Source organism: Pleurodeles waltl, chromosome 12 (genome assembly GCF_031143425.1).
Source record: "Pleurodeles waltl isolate 20211129_DDA chromosome 12, aPleWal1.hap1.20221129, whole genome shotgun sequence".
In the NCBI taxonomy this organism is placed as follows: Eukaryota; Metazoa; Chordata; class Amphibia; order Caudata; family Salamandridae; genus Pleurodeles; species Pleurodeles waltl.
In genome coordinates this window covers 677,625,963-677,642,778 of record NC_090451.1, presented here as the reverse complement: position 1 = coordinate 677,642,778, position 16,816 = coordinate 677,625,963, and the positions used below count along the sequence as shown (strand labels likewise).

Here is a 16,816-nt window from a genome sequence, read left to right as displayed (position 1 = left end):
TCTACAAGATGCCTTTCCTCAAGACTTCCATCTGACCAGTGCCAACTACACCTGGCCTGGAGCCTGCTGTTGGCCTCTGCCTGAGTGATTCCCCACTCAAGTTTCTTAACCTGAGGTGCTGGGTCTGTGTAGGATTCTCCTACCATCTCTGCAAACCTGAGACTTAGCAACTATTTGACTTCAAAGACCTCCAAAGAACTGTGACAAATTTGCCCACCAATCTGATCAGTGTGCTGCTGGGTTGAAGATTCAGGTTTCTCCTGTTCGAAGCTTTTCTACATCAGCAAATATGATTCAGTGCGATCTTGTGGGGTAAGTTCCAGCCTAGTGGAGCCCTCTTCAGCTATAGCCAGCAGCCTTGTTCTGCTGGAGGAATCCAAGGTCCAAAAAATGACTTATACAAATGAATAAACATCAAACAAGCCAAGTATCCAAAGGTATCCAGATGGTGAGGGACCTTTCCTGGTGGTGAAATTCAAATTTCTCCTGCTCAGAGCTTTCAAGCAAAAACCCAACAGCTTTACAGAGACTTCATCCCCTGGTTATCTAACCTTGTGGAGCACTCCTCAATCACAGTCTAGCGCCTTTCCCCACTGAAGAATTTGGACGTACATTTTTTAGACTAAGTTTCGGTGTAAAGCTTCTGGTCACATACCTGCTTTCTGTATCTGAGACTCATTCTATTCCAGTCAGCCTCAAATCATGTCTACACCTTGGTCTACTGCTACCAGTTGACCCATATTTATGCTTAATAGTTTTTGTCACTATTTGTATTTGAAACTCTTAAAATTCTTGTTTCCCCCCGTTATTTTTCTTTTGTGTTTTTCTTGTGTTTTAACTTTGTCTTTGTTACTGTTTTGGTGCCGCATTAATACTTAAAACATTTCTTTTTAACTAAAACCTCTAATTTCCTATAATATAAGTATGTGAAGAACACTTTTTTAACCCTGTGACTGAGGGACACAGAGCCCATCTTGGACTCTGGGCTTTCCAATATCATGATTGAAATGGCCTTGACTGAAGGCACCATTGGCCTGGATTCTTGCTGTAAGATGTATTCCCTTTGAGGTGAGCAAGAGCCTTGGGAAAACAGATTTCAGAATCATCTATCATGTGCTTTTCACTACCATCTAATCACTGGATATGTCAAACACAGAACTTTCAGGAATGATGCACCAGCCACATTGATTTTCATGCTGGCAATGGCAATGACATTTCCGTTATAGGGATGTGCTGCAGAACAGCTCTGATAGGAATCAGAGACTAGGTCATATCCTATATTCAATTTAGAAGGGTTCCATCCTGAAAAGCAAGAATGGCAGCGATTGACACTGAAGATTGGATGCTAGGCTCCTCATGGCACATCAAAGCAAAATGACTGAAAAGATTGTTGTAGAATTAGAAGTAATTGCAGGAATTTCTAAACACCTCCCTCAGAATAAATGGATTAGAGGGTGTTGTGACGGCTCAGCTAGTGTGAATTATGCTTCTAGGGCCACATGTACGAAGCTTTTTACACGTCGCAAACAGCAAATTTGCTGTTTACGACGTGCAAAAAGCAAATCGCTGCCTGCTCTGAAAAATTTAAACGAAAACGTTTCATTTTTCGTTTTTCTAATTCATCTCGTTTTCCTTTAAGGAAAATGGGCTGCATCACAAAAAAAAGCTGCTTTATTAAAATGCAGTCACAGACATGGTGGTCTGCTGCCGCAGTAGCCCACCATCCCTGTGAGGGCCGCCATTCGCAAGGGGTTCGTAAATTGCGACCCACCTCATGATTATTCATGAGATGGACATTTGCGACCCCCTTGCGAATCGCAGATGGTGTCAGGGAAACCATCCAACATTCTGAATTGCGAGTCGCTCTGACTCACAATTTGCAGGTCGCAATTCAGAATTTTGCTACTTCTGGGCCCCTAGTCTCTTCCTCTTCTAAGCTACTAGTGACTTCTTCACTGAAGTCAACCATATATGAGCTTGAAAATACCTTCAGACTCTTGTTTCATTCTTGGAAATTACTAGCTGACAATTTAGAATATTTTAATGTATGGTATTAGTATTTTTAAGACTGGGAATGCAGGTTGTGTTCTTTAAAATACTGTAAAAAGGCCATCACATGCAATATTATCAATTCATTTCCTTTTAATATAATTCTATTTGATGAAATTCCACAAATACACCCGCCCTCCATATGCCATTCATGGGTATTTCTGGATGAACATTATGTGATGTTAACAGACTCTGACAGAAATGTATGACATGAATGGTATCTGGTTTTCCAAAGTCATCCACAGACATTTTGCTTTTATAAATTCTTCAAAAGCAAAGCATATTTTACTCATCTTTTCTCCATGCTTCCTCCAGGTTCCACTTTCCGTCTGCAGCCCTAGCTGCCCAATGGGATTCAGAAAAGCTGCCATACAAGGGAAGCCCATCTGCTGCTTTCAATGTGTTTTGTGTCCTCAGGGAGAAGTGTCCAACCAAACTGGTAAGTATTGTAAGTCATCAGTAGATGACATTGCTATGAAGGTGCAATGGAGTGCTTCATGAGGCACACTGCTTTTCTATTTCAGATTCTGTTGAGTGCTTCAAATGCCCGTGGGACCATTGGCCCAATGAGAAACAAGACAAATGCAGGCTAAAGACCATAGAGTTCCTATCCTATGATGAGCCTTTGGGAACTACTTTAACTACATGTAGCATTTTGTTTTCCGTGCTCCCTTTATCCATCCTGGCAATCTTCATTAACTGCAGGAATACTCCCATTGTGAGAGCAAACAACCGGTCCGTCAGCTACCTCTTGCTCTTGTCTCTTACTTTATGCTTCCTATCCTCTTTGAATTTCATTGGTCATCCCACAAAGGAGAAATGTCTCATTCGCCAGGCTGCTTTTGGTATAATATTTGCCTTGTGCGTGTCCTGCATCCTAGCAAAAACCATCATGGTTGTAATTGCCTTCAATGCAACTAAACCCAACAGCGACTTGAGGAGATGGGTTAGACCTCAGTTATCGTATATGGTCATCACTGTCTGCACACTAACTCAGGTTCTCCTGTGTGCCTCTTGGTTGATTATGTCTCCCCCTTTTCCCGAGTATGACGTACACACTCAGTCTGGAACAGTAATAGCTGAATGCAATGATGGATCGCAAATTGCCTTTTGGTTCATGCTTGGATATCTTGGCCTACTGGCCACCATCAGTTTCATAGTGGCCTTCCTAGCTAGAAAACTGCCTGACAGCTTCAACGAGGCAAGGTTCATCACTTTCAGCATGCTCGCTTTTCTCAGTGTTTGGCTCTCTTTTATTCCAGCCTATCTCAGCACCCGGGGCAAGTACATGGTGGCCATGGAGGTTTTTGCCATTTTGGCTTCCAGCTTTGGCCTTGTTTCCTGTATATTTTTTCCCAAGTGCTATATCATACTGCTGAGATCTGAGATGAATACAAAGGGTTATCTAATGGGTCGGGGAGCAAGTCTAACCAAGAAGGTGAAGCACATCTAGTTGCTGATTTTTCCATATTTCCGATTAGTTCAGAAGAAAACTCTAAATAAGAGGCACACAAATCTAGTACAGGAGATGCAGACTCACAGTGTTACATGGCGATGTTACATTGACAACATTGGACATACGAGGGTAAGCAAGAATTATTGCAAAATATGGAAGATGTGGAGGTTAAGTCTTATGCAATAACATATAGACATTTCTGCTCTTCAACTACATTGTATAACTCGTAAACATGACAATACATTTATTCACCAATATTTGTATAAATCATTCTCATTTCGATTTAAATAATAAAGCATATTATAAGGTTTTAAAATCTTTTATGCTATGTTATATCATCTGCTGTTTGTTTGCCATGCCTCATGCATCTGGATGTTTTTTGAGGGCACTTGAATGCACGGGGACTGTAACACATGGGATGGTGAAATGGTGTGTCACTGTTAGCTTCAGGGGTGTGTATGTGGGTTAGCTACTGTAAAATGTAAAAATACTGCAGGAATTGTAGTGCTAGTGAAAGGCAATAAAGAGAGATTGGGATTCAGCCACAATCCTCTTAATGACCACACCTTGATTTCATTAGAAGATCGGAATGTTTTTGATGCTGACCACATGAAGAAGACCTCTTAACATCAGCATCCCATCAAAACAAAAAGCAGGCAATACAACTTGCAAAAGCATATTTGTTTCAACAGTCAGCCCTTGATAGGTTTCTGGGCAAGTGGATGTGAGAAGAAATATTATTCAAGAAAGGCAAAGTCCTCACCTTGAAAGATGTATCACCAAAGAGGACCTAGAAATTATGGGTATCACTAACAAACTACAAGCTGCTATGGCTCAGTCTTTCCAGAGCAAAGTGGATGAACTGCCTTATGATATAAATAATGACAAAGCCAACAGGTCAGGCTGTTTTTAGGTTGATCTGTCTCTTGTTGTTATTAATTTTTGTTGTTTGGTATTATGTTTGGATGCACAAAGGTAAAATACCACCACCCACACAGATAAAAATCCCAGAATCTCCTATACATTGTTAGAAATTGGGTTCTTGGTTGACTGGGGTGTGAGCCCTGAGCAAACAGAAACCACAATTCTAGTCAAAGCAAACCCCAAATTAATGTGAACTCAACTTCCTAGTAGCTTGGCACAGAGCAATAAGGCTTAATCTAGAGGCAATGTGTAAAGTATTTTTGCAGTGCTTCAAACAGTAAGAGAAAAATAGAGCTCAATTTAATAAAACAAGACTAAAATGATAAAAATTTAAACAGTGGAACTGGAGTTATGATTTTTTTTTAAATAAACATGAAATGCTCCAAAATCCATATGTGGATGCATTGTAACAGTCATGGCCCACCCATGGTACACCTCCCAGCTTCAAATGTAGTGAAATGCAGTGCAAGCTGCTGCGTTGCATTACATTTCTTTACAAAGCCACACAAAGTGACATTATTAGCCCCTTGAGGAAAGAGATGAAAAGTTGCTCTAGAGCTGAATTAAGCTAATTCATTTCTGAACAAAGCATAATTCAATATTCTATAACTAAGATAAGCCACCCATTACTGACATGTCTCTAAATACATTTGTGCCCTCATTATGCCTGGAACTCTCTAGACCGCCAGGGTCACGGTCGGACGGTGTCGGTCCGACCACGTCATTACGAACGTGGTGTTACCGCCACGGTCGGACCACCGGCACCGCCATTCTTTTGCCGACCGGCGGCCTTGCGGTGTGGGCGGTCACAATCTGCCAGGGGATTACGACCCCTCTCTCCACCGGCGGTTTCACCGCCATATAAAGCCTGGTGGAAACAGGGTGCAGGTGGCCACAGGGGGGTCCCTGCACTGCCCATGCACTTGGCATGGGGAGTGCGGGGCCACCCTGGCCAGCACCGTCACACAAATCACAGTCTGTTTTGCAGACAGTGATGTCCGCGATGGGTGCATGTGCACCCGACGCACAACTGCATTGCCACCGGCTCTATTATGAGCCAGTATCAATGTTGTTGTGCATTTTCTGCTGGGTCAACTCACAATCAGGCTAGCGGGAAGGAGACTGTACTGGCAGTCTCCTGACCGCTGGAGTTTGGCGGGCGGCTTTTTCTGCCCGCCAAACTCGTAATTAGGGCCTTGGTGTCCTCGTCTGTAGTGTATGAGCACAGAGTTGCGCAAACATAGAAAATAATTTGAAACTGAAAATGCAGAATTCTCTCGAACAACATTGAGTTATCTATTCCAAAAGTCTATGCCTAGAGGGTCCTGTAGCTTAGCTGGTTAAAGTGCCTGGTTAGTACACAAAAGACCCTGAGTTCAGCTCTCAGCAGTGCACTGCTTTTTCCATTGTTAAATAACAAATTATTTTCTTTAAGTATCCCTCTGATACAATTTAAAAAAGATAAGTCTGACTCATTGAACAGTTGAACAGTTGATCTGAAACCTGAATAAAATCATAGTATTTTCAGGAATATAGAAGTAATACTGTGAATATATTTTGAAAAAAGTATATCAATGAGGAAGCTGGAGATGAAATAAAAACCTAATATAGAGTTCAAGAACTCGATACAACAATTATTTGTAAATTATTCAAGAAATATAATCCGCTTGTTCTTTTTAACTAAAGCTTAGGTATTAGTGTTTAGTGATTGAGAATAATTTTCTGTTTAACACTGCAACATAGAATTAAGAAGAATGTATTGAAGGCATACAGGCTGAAGACAGGGCCACAGAGAGAAGATCAGTGCCAGTATTTTTTCCATGGATGTGTAGCCCCCAGGTAGCTACATCTCGAGGATGGACTACCAAGGTCCTCACCGTTGGGGGAAGGTTCAGTCATCTTCAGAGTGGCTAAAATAGTGCACTCTGGGATTGCCAAATGTCACTCACCAGTGGAAAATTGTCAAGCCAGGGGAGGAGACCTGGTATCTCCTTTGATATTGACTGCATGGTCCCCTCAGGGCACTTTCCTGTGATAAACATGCCACCTCTGGCACCCTCAACTGGAGATTATACCGGGATTGGACTAACGACTGAAGAAGGACTGCCCTGCTGCCTCATGATGAACTGCACCTTGGGCTAGTGAAGTTGTGTTATGAGGTTCCTACTTTAGTAATAGGGCTGCATTTTTAGGACGGTAGAAGTGTGGGAGACTGAGTCCTATTCATACCTTCAGTAACTGTCGGCCTAACTCCTTGCTAGCTCAGAGTTCCTTACCCGAGCACCAAACCTAAGGGGGTGAAGGGCGATTATAGCAACCTGAACTTGACACTCCGAATCCCCAGTGAATCCATGGAAACAGATCATATCACTTTCTCTAAGTTACAAATGCATGCCAAAGCGAGACACAAAAAATGCAAGATAAATGTCCAAGTCATTTATTGAAATAACTGTAATCTAGCATATAGAGAGTGAGCTGCTATAATTAGGCAGATGAAACAAAGCAAGGTAATCAGCATTGCAAACATGGTAAAGAAGATAAAAAATCCAAACATGATGTATATGGTTCTGGATGTACTAGTTCTTACTTAAACTGTGTCTACACTGAGAGCATAGCGGTGTACCCTTCTTCCGAGCCCGATCTAAGGGATTAGTCCCAACCCCATACCTGATATAATGTAAGGAGCCAGTCGTGGATGTGGATGGCAATCCCTCAGGAGGGTGGAAGATCAGCGCAGGCCAAACTGTGTTGCACAGCATGTGTCCCAGGATAGCCATGGTCAGAATGCCCTTTGCCCCTTCTGGGTCAGCACATCATTTATATAATGAACCATACCATGTTGGAAATACAGTTCTGATGCAATGCTATGTCTAGGTGGGGTAGAAGCTGTCTCCTCAACGGGCAATACAAACCAGCAAGCAGAGCTCTGTAGCATTGGACAGAAAGTACTGATTATATGTTGTGCAAAGGCTAACTAAAAAACACCGTCTGTCTCTCACTTTCCTAGAATAAGCCAGCTGATAAAAATATGTAAAGTTCATAGCTAAAAGGTGGCCTTACTGAAATGAATAAAATATGAATGCTAAAATTAAGCAATTAAGCTAAACAGGGGTGACCAACCCGGGTCCTAGAGGTCTTCACGACAGTTAGGATTGTGCCTGTGGACCCTGGTGTGGGGAAACGTTGTGCCCCAACCCTAGAACAAAGCACTGGCTCCAAGGACCTGTTGGCTGATCTCCTGAATCCAGCTCCAGGGACAAAAGAGCTGGGTAGCAAAGACATACGTTTGAAGTGTGTTTGAAGTATTTTGTGCCCCTGAGACTTTAGAAAACAGGAGGCAAGTCAACAAGCCCTTGGAGTCACTTTGGTTCTGGGATGGAGAGATACAGGTGCAGTCCTTCTCACTCCCAGGCAAGAGGACAGCAGACAGCAGTACTGGTAGCAGCACAGTAGTCCTTCTGACAGAGTATCTACAGGTCCAGAAGTGTATTGAGTTGGTGGTGTCAGAGGTCCAGTACATATAACCAAGTGAAGTGGGGGAAATTTCAAATAAGGGTCTTTGAAGTGCACAGAGGCCCTCCCTTCCTTCCCTTGCTCCAGACTCAGTACAAGGGGGTATGCAGCTCTTTGTGTGTGGCAGGGCACTGCCCTTTCAGGGGTCAATGTCAATCCCTCCAACCTGTCCTGCACAGGATGGTCATCAGGATGTTGATAGTTTATCAGTCACACGTAGGCTCCCTTTCTGTGCAGCTGTCTAAAGGGAATGCACAAGCCCAGCTGTCACCCGCCCAAGAAGTGTATTGGAGACAGGTAGTAGGTACCATTTGGCTAAAGTAAGAAAATGCCAATTCTCTAAAAGTGGCATTCAGAACTGCAGTTTAAAAGCTGCCTTCACTATAAGTTCAGATTTTAAATTGTGAGTCCAGCGACATCAAACTGGACAAACTTATCTCTTCCAGATTGTGAATTATAATTATAAGATGTAGTAAGATAATAATAATGTTATCATTTGGGAGAGATAAGCCTTGCTGTAGTGAAAACGATTTTGAAAAGTTTTTCACTACTAGGGCATGCAAAACTTAAACGTAAATGTCCTTCCTTTTAAATACATTGCCCTCTGCCTGTGGGTCACATAGGACCTACCTTAGGGATTACATATGTATAAAAAGGGAATGGTTAGGGCTGGCAGGTGTTTTATCTTGCCAGGTCGAAATGGCAGTGTAAAACTGCAAAGACAGGCTGTGCAATGGCAGGCCTAAGACATGGACAAGGGGATAATTAAGTGGGTGCTGCAGGCCCACTAGTAGCGGTTGATTCACAGGCTCTGGGCACATGTAGTGCACTTTACTAGGGACTTATGTGTGAATTAAATATGCCAATTGGGTATGGTTAACAGTGCACAGAGGTTTAAAGTCAGCAAAAATGAGATCACAAAATTGGGGGGGGGGGACAGGCGAAAAGTGGAGAGGGGGAGACCATCCTAGGGCTGTCAGGTGTAACAGCTGTGTACAAATGCATAAATATTCAATCTATTTTTAGAAATTAGTGGTGGATTTCTTTTGTGTTACATGACTTTCTTATTCTGTTGTTTTAGTACTTCTAAATGTTTTACACTTACTCCCTTGTTAAAGCCCAACTGCTTGAAGCCACAGCTACCAAGGGTTGGGTTAAGGTTTAACAAAGGAGCCTGACAGAACCAAAGTCGGTAACATGAGTATATTCTACAGTGAGGTCACACAACCACAGCACATTTACTTTCATTGATGCCTAGCTGTGGGCTCCAGAACGTGTTTAGGTGTACCAGATAATTAACAAGTTAGTAACCACCAACGACTTAACCAAATTAACACCTAAGAAGACATTTTAAAGGTTTTGCAAAGTTATGATTATCCAAGGCCCCATTTTTCTAATGTTTATCAACTTTTAGAAGATTTTCTGAAAGTTCAAGAAAGGGTTGGTAAAAGTTTGTGAATATGCAAAAAGTTTGAAAAACATGAAAATCGGCTTGGCCACCTTGTTGTCCCTCCTGAGGATCAACAACCTGAGGGCACTGTGCAGAGAGAGAAAGATCAGCCTGGGCATTTCTGTCAAAAAGGAGGACGTGCAGAAAACCCTCAGGGCTTGGAAGGAAACCTGGGAATGTCCAGGCACTACTGGAAAGTCAGATTACCTCTGACGGGGGGATGAGGAGGATGACAGGGATGTCTCTGAAGGAGCAAATAAGGAGGGCAATGACACCCTGATCCTTTCTATTCATCAAAAGAAGCCCTCCACATCTGGCAGTGTGAAGAGTTTCACTTGAGAGAGGGGCCCAAAAACCTTAAGGCCTAGATAAGCCTCCTAGAGGAGAGAAAACTGTCCTTAGAGAAGAGAAAACTGACTGTACTGGAAAGAAGGACCAAACTGGGCATCAAGCCAAAGAAGATGATGGCAGCAATGTTCCAGAGGTAGTTGCAAGGGGTGCCTATAATCCAAAGGCATTGTTCCTAGGTATGGTGAGGGGGGTGACATGTTAAGATAGCTAGCACCCTCTAAGTGAGCTCTAAGAAACGAGGGGATTGGGTGCCTGCCACTGGAGGGTCCCTATGGTTGGAACTGGACCTAACAGTAGAGAGGAATAGTCTTTAACCCTAGAGAATGAGGTAGTTGAATCGGATCCCCATATAAAATATGATTTGTTTGGTCTGAGCCCCTAAGAACACAGGCAAACGTTTAGAAACACTTACAGGAGGGCATCCACACATGGGTGGACTTTGTGGATGTTTCTGTGAAGTCACTAAGGAGCTGGATAAAGGGTAACAAAGTGAATATATATGAGTGGCTCTAAAATTTGTTGGTCAAAGAGCACATATGCACTAACTGTTCCTCCAGCACTGGTGGATTTGAAGCTGTCTAGTCCCGGGAAGGTTGGGCAAGATGGCAGATGAGAGGATATGCACCAGGGTGCCCAAAAAGACCCATGGTAGTGTTCATGAAAAAGAAGGACATGCCCTCTTCAGGGGAAAGAGGAGTGCAAAGATAAAAAGTGAGTCTCTCAAAGAGTCCCCAAAAGCTGCCCAAGGGCAGGAGCCCAGAGCCACATCCCAATCCATGTTGAGGGTTACCTGGGAAAGAATTGAGACCCTTCAAAGTCTGGGGTGTGCTTTAGCTAAACAGCCAGGGCATAAGAAGGGAGATGCTTTGTGCACCAAAAGGTCACCCACTGGTGACCATCCCATAGGTGTTTCTAGTGTAGGGATAGGTGTAGAAGCTGTCCCTGGGAATTACAAAGGAATTACAAAGGGTACATAGTGGCTACTTTAGATTCCCTAGGTGGGGTGGAAGGAGTGGAAGTTGAATCTTTCACCCAATGGCCTCTAAGTGTGGGAAAGTATAGGCAGTGGCCAAGAATCATTGGGGTTGACATACAGACTCTGAGGGATAAAGGTGCTGGCAGAACCATGGTAAAGGTCAAACTGGTTTCCCCAGACCAAATACAACCTGATGGGGTGCGCCAGAGTGTCATTTATAACACTGTTACAAGGTCACATCCCTTAGCTGTGGCTGACCTTGAGTGGGGAGGACTTATGGGCCCAAAGAAGGTAGCTGTGTCCTGTGCCATCCTAGTGGAACATCTGTGGGGAAATGACCTTGAATCTTCTGCCTGGGCAGAGGTGGTGAGATGGGCTCATACAGAAATGCTGGCTCTTCCTGAATGGGTATATGCCTCCACAAGAGCACAAAAGGTCTTGAGGGAAGGGCAAGAAATACTGGAGTCTGGAAGAATGGCCCAAGGCCCTAGCAGCAAGAGAAAAGGCAGGAAGGCTGGTGAGCCAATTACCAAAAATGTTAAGGCCTAGAAGGAGCCTAACCCTTAGGGGAAATGCTTGTTGCCTGAAATTATGCTACTTCTTTAGGAAACATGTCAGACTTGGCAGAACTCCAAGGAGTGGGGGGTCCCTCTGGAGAGGGACCAGGTAAAACAAATACTTGTCCCACTCTTGAAGGCCAGACACAGCTAGCTATCAGGCAAGAACAAGGTGATGTCAGTGGTACCCAAAAGGTATACTGGGAGGTGGGATTCCTGTACAGTGAAGCAAGGGAATCCAAATAAGAGGCAACCAGTTGTGGTCCCCCAGCTGTGCAGAGAGTTAATCTTCAACCTGACACTTGACATACCCTTAGCTGGACATCTGGGGAAGAACAAGACGTAGGAAAAGGTTGGTTAACCATTTCTATTAGGCTCACATGCATAAAAAAAGTGTAGGAGTTCTGTCATTCCTGTGTCACTTGTTAAGTCAGTGGCAAGACAGGGGGGAAGCCAAAAGCTTCCTTGATACCACTACCTGTGGTGGTGACTCCCTTTGAAAGAATGGGGAGTGACTGAGTCAGTCAGTCAGTCAGCAAATCAGTGAGTCTGTATGGTTGTGAGAGAGCATGAGTGTGAGGGAATATGTGTGTGAGGATGAATGAGTGTGAGGGAGAATGAGTGAAGGTGAATGAATGAGTGGGAATGACTTTTAGAATAAGTGAGTGAGTGGGAGTGAGTATGAATGAGTGAGAATGTGTGACTTGCTTCGGAGTCTATAGCTGGTGCTGCCATACTGAGTTATTTCTTGACTTATGGAGGCACTCATGGCAACAATCTGGCATTGCCACATAAAAGGTAATTGTTAGCATAAGAGGAGCACTACAGGCAAATGGTCACCATGAAATGCTGGGGATAATTCTTAGCATATGGGCGCCACTAATGGCAAAACACAAGCACCAAGGCATTGGAAGTAATTCTTGGCATAAGCAATGACACCCTTGGCATATGGGGATTGGGGGCTGGCACCATGAGAAAACTCTGACCCAAAAATACAGAAAGCAAGTTTGACATATGGGGCATCCACAGAATATGGACAGTGTCAGGTGAAAAATTCTGGAACTCAAATAGGTGTTTTTGAGCATACGGAGCCCCCATGACAAAATACTGGCCTGACCACAAAATATGTTTTCATTATTGGAAAGACTAGTGTACTCAAATGAAAGTGTCCACACCATAAAATACCTGCTAATGATTGTTTACCCAATAGGTAGATGAGGACGCACAAAACTTAGGGGGTCATTATGAGTTTGGTGGACGGAGAAGGCTGTCCGCCAAACTCCTGTGGTCAGGTTGCCGCCAGTATGGCCGCCTTCCCGCAGGCTCCATTAGGAGTTTTCCACTGGGTCAAAAGATGGAAACTGTGTTTCCGACCGCTGGCCTAGTGGGAAACAGCCTACAACATTGACGCCGGCTCACAATTGAGCCGCCGGCAATGCTGCAGTGTATAGGGTGCATTAGCACCCATTGCACTGTTCACTCTCTGCAAAGCAGACACTGAACAGCACAAGGGGGCTGGCCATGGGGGCCCCTGCACTGCAAATGCCAAGTGCATGGGCCCCCCTGGGGCCCCCTGCACCTCGCCTCCGCCAGCCTTCACATGGCGATGCTACTGCCATGTAAAAGCTGTCCGAGAGGGGGGTCGTAATCCCTAGAGCAACGCTGCTTTCAGCGCTGCCCTGGTGGATTTGGACATCCAGCGCTGCTGGTCCCTCCTCTGGTGGAAAACTGGCGGTGCTAATGGTCCGGCCGTGGCGCAACCGCCACTGTCGTAATGTGGTGGCCAGACTGCCGCCAAAGTGCCAGGACCACCGCTTTGGCGGCGGTCACACCACCAGCGCAACCCTGGCAGTCTGAAGACCACCAGGGTCATAATGACCCCCTTAGGTTGAGACAACTCCTTCTGTAGGTCTTTGTGGGTAGAGAGTCAAGATGACTCTTGGAGGAAAGGGATACATTAGCAACAGATTCCTTATCACTATCTCTCTTACATATTATCACTGTTAACTAGTTGTAGTAGAAGTAGTATTATTTTTATAGAAAGCACGGACCTTGCTGAAAAGTTGATAAATCGTTGTATGAAATGCAAAAACGTGCACAAGAATATACAATCATCACATTAAGTTAAGATTAAAAAAAACTAGAAAAATGCTGATTTAAGCACTATTCAGACTATATGCTTGTTATTCTAACACACAGGATAATCATTGGCAATGTCAATAGTTCTCACTTTAATGTAGCAATGTAAGGCAACGTACAATTTAAAATTAGGAAGTTACATGGTTGAGAGCTGGTTGAGAGCTGTGGCTGCATCCGTAGAGGATGCAAAAAGAGGTTTGTGCTGGAATACAAAGTACAAGCATGATTAAATGGGACTTAAAGTGAGCGTAGCAAATTAAAGGTGGCGTCCATGATACACGTTCATGAGTAATTGTGAATAACTCTTCAAAATGTATCTTGATATTGCTGTCTTTCCATTTCATAGTGCAGGAGTTAATATTTCTTAACTTGATTCCACTGAGTGTGTTGACCTCTAGAGGATGATTGGCAGAGCTGGCCAGGCTAGGATTTTAGAAGTGTCTAAATATTGCAAATATATGTCTGAAACAATGCTCTATTCACTGAGGTCTCTGGCTTACAGAAACAAGGAATTAATGAAGACAAAGGATCGGGCGGCTCCCCCATAGAATGGAGAAGTGTGACCCCCGCCAGCAGCGGCAGCTGCAAACCTTTTCCCATAAAACTATCATAAACTGTGTTTATGCTCGTTTTTTGGGAAAAGGGGCGGGGCCACGGGGGTGACGTGCACTGAGGGACAGTGCACAGCACTTCTTTCTCAGAGCGCATGTGTGTTTGGTCGGCTGTCTAGACCCGGCCAAACACACATGCACTGTGGGCTCTCTCCAGCCCAGCAACACGGTTGCTGGGCTGGAGAGAGCCTGCACAGGCTCCCAGTCTGCCTGGGAGCAACCTGACTGGGCACTCCCAGCCAATCATGACACTGTTCAGAGCAGCGTCAGGATTGGCGCAAGGCATGCTGAGAGCGTGTGCCTGCTTGCAGCAAGAAGGGAGGAGGCAGAGGAGCGGCACAGGAGCGCAGGTGTTTTTTTATTTAATTTAATTTAATTCTTAACCCCCTCCCCACCCCCGCACACCACCCCTTTAAATTTGCACGAGCCGCGACTGCGAAGGAGGTGTTTCCTTTAAAACGTCTTGCCATGTTTGAGCATCAACTGCAGAAGCCTCTCAATCTTCTCACTTAAGCACCCAACAGATTTGTTTACCACTAGCAGAAACTGACCTTGCTGCTCGTAGGGATAAATTAGTTAATCACAAAAAAACTTGGGTCATTCTTGCCTGAGGGAAGACTTCCTGCTCGATGACAAAGGGATCTGCTTTCGGGCCGAGGTATCAGGTGCCTTTTTAACCCCTGGTGCCCACGTCTTCATCGGAGCTGGAATATTATCATAGTGAATTATCTCTGTTTCATAAAGCCCTCAAATTTCCTTCAAACCATTCGAAAGTATGGCTCTGCACTTTTAAGTAAACAGATCATGGAGCACGTGAATTTCCCTGGTTGCCTTTGCAGTCCAATATTTACGCTGCAATATGATACTTGAAGTTTTGAAATTCATATTGTGATAAAGAAAAACAAAGAAAACTGCCAGTCCCAAAATGCAAAATAAACTCCTGAGCTAGATGAGTGTGAGTACAGGCCAGATAAATGTAAAAACTCTGAAGTAACTCTTAGGGCCTAATTACGATTTTGGTGGTTTGAGGACCGGTAAAGTCATGGTAACGATAGGACAGCCAGATTACAACCCTGGCGGTCAGACTGCCATGGGACTGCTGCCAGCGCCAGGATCATGGATCCCGACAGGTTGGTGGCGGTCGGAGTTGTGGAGGTGCAGAGTTCAGCACTGCCATGCTGATCATGAGTCCTCTTTCCGCCAACCTTGAAAAGGCTGGCGGAAAGCCTGTGCTGGAGACAACAGGGGGGGCCTGCACTTCCCATGACCATGTCATGGCAGGGATCCCTGCCAGCACCTTTGGAATGCGCACTGTGTGCTGTGCAGAAAATGTGCATTCCTAGCGTGCTGTATGGGAGCTGAGGCCAATGCCTTGGCACTGTTTCCACAGGTCTGGAATGTTGTAATACGATGTTTCTGCCAGTCAGCCCGGTGGAAACATCATAATACGACTAGGGGGAAACTGATGGTATGACGGCATCCTCTTCCCCACGTCTTTGGCGGTTGGATCATTCCAACTGGCAAAGTCATAATGAGACCCTTAGTTTTGTAAATACTGGGTTTAAAATGTTACCTCATTTCTCTGGGTCCGCGGCATTGGAGCACTCCCCAGTTGATGACCACAGCGGCAGACCCACACACCTATACTTTATTTCAGGTTTCTACGTAGGTAACAATAAAGTTTGCTGAGGGATATCCAGAGCACTAGTGACTGCATTGCAATGAATTTGGAGGCGGTAAGAACTGGTTCATAAGTTTACAGTTTGATCTTGAGGTACGGTTGCGTCTTTCACCTGAGGCCACTCATGGAGTTGCTTTACAGCAATGACACCATCCAGTTTGTGCTTAAAAAAAGTAAAATAGTATTCTTCTGAAGTGGCATCATCTGGAGTCTTATGTCATGTTTTGCCTATCAAAGAAAATTATTATTTACCTATAAGAGTGTCTGTAGGTGGTATTTGTAGTGTCTGCGTGTTTGTGCTCTCTTTGAAGTGTCTGTATACGTGTTTACATTTTTTATCTATGCTTGTGCTGTGTGTTTTGGGTTGTTGGTGGCTGGTATGTATTTGTGTGGAGTGTTTGTAATGTGTACAGGCATAAGTGTCTGTGGGTGTGTGTCGAGCTATCTACATGATTGCTTATCTATAGTGTATGTAGCTATATGTGATGGTGGTGTGTGTTTCTTGTTTTTCTTTCCAGAGAAACTATTTTAACCTGGAATTTCACTGAGTTGAAGCTTTTTCATAAACAGAAAAGACATGATTAGTTGAATGATTGGTTCATTGGTCGGTTGATTGATTGATTGTTTGTTTGGTTGATTGATTGATTTCTGTATTTCTTGGGCGCTAGCATCCACCTACCAGGGCATCTTGGTGTTGTGGAATGTCATGATGGAACAAAAGTCATAAACTCAAAAAAAAAAACATGAAGTGTCCCCGATAGCGGGACAATTACGTGGAATGGCAATAAAAGCTCAGAAGCAGAATGCGGTTCTCTAAAGGGGTCGCAGATTAAAAACTGTTCATATAGACACAGTGCGTCATTCATAGGACCTTAAATTTACCTTTTAGTAGTATTGGTTGCCAAATAAGTTGTTACCTTGGGTTAGAAATATGGTCATATTTGTTTTTACACAAGCAACCTTACGAAGTGCTAGGTTTTGTATTCTTCCCAGCCCATTTAAGGTGGAGCTTGGCAGATCATAGTCAAGTCTAGCCAACTTACACGCTGAAACCAGCTGGGCCTGAACTGTGGAGGGCAAATAGGATAACACTTTTCCCAAGGTAGTGA

At 44.1% G+C, this 16,816-nt stretch overlaps 1 protein-coding gene across 1 annotated transcript in view; it reads left to right on the top strand.

Moving 5' to 3' along the window:
* The window catches only part of LOC138267238 (extracellular calcium-sensing receptor-like), a 36,274-nt gene extending 32,517 nt beyond the window's left edge, over nt 1-3,757 (top strand). Inside the window, exons 4-5 of the mRNA XM_069216094.1 lie at nt 2,365-2,488; nt 2,574-3,757. Coding sequence (XP_069072195.1) covers nt 2,365-2,488; nt 2,574-3,502 — 1,053 coding nt within the window. The 3' untranslated portion in view covers nt 3,503-3,757. The remainder of the gene's footprint in view (nt 1-2,364; nt 2,489-2,573) is intronic.
* The last annotated feature ends 13,059 nt before the right edge of the window (nt 3,758-16,816 follow it).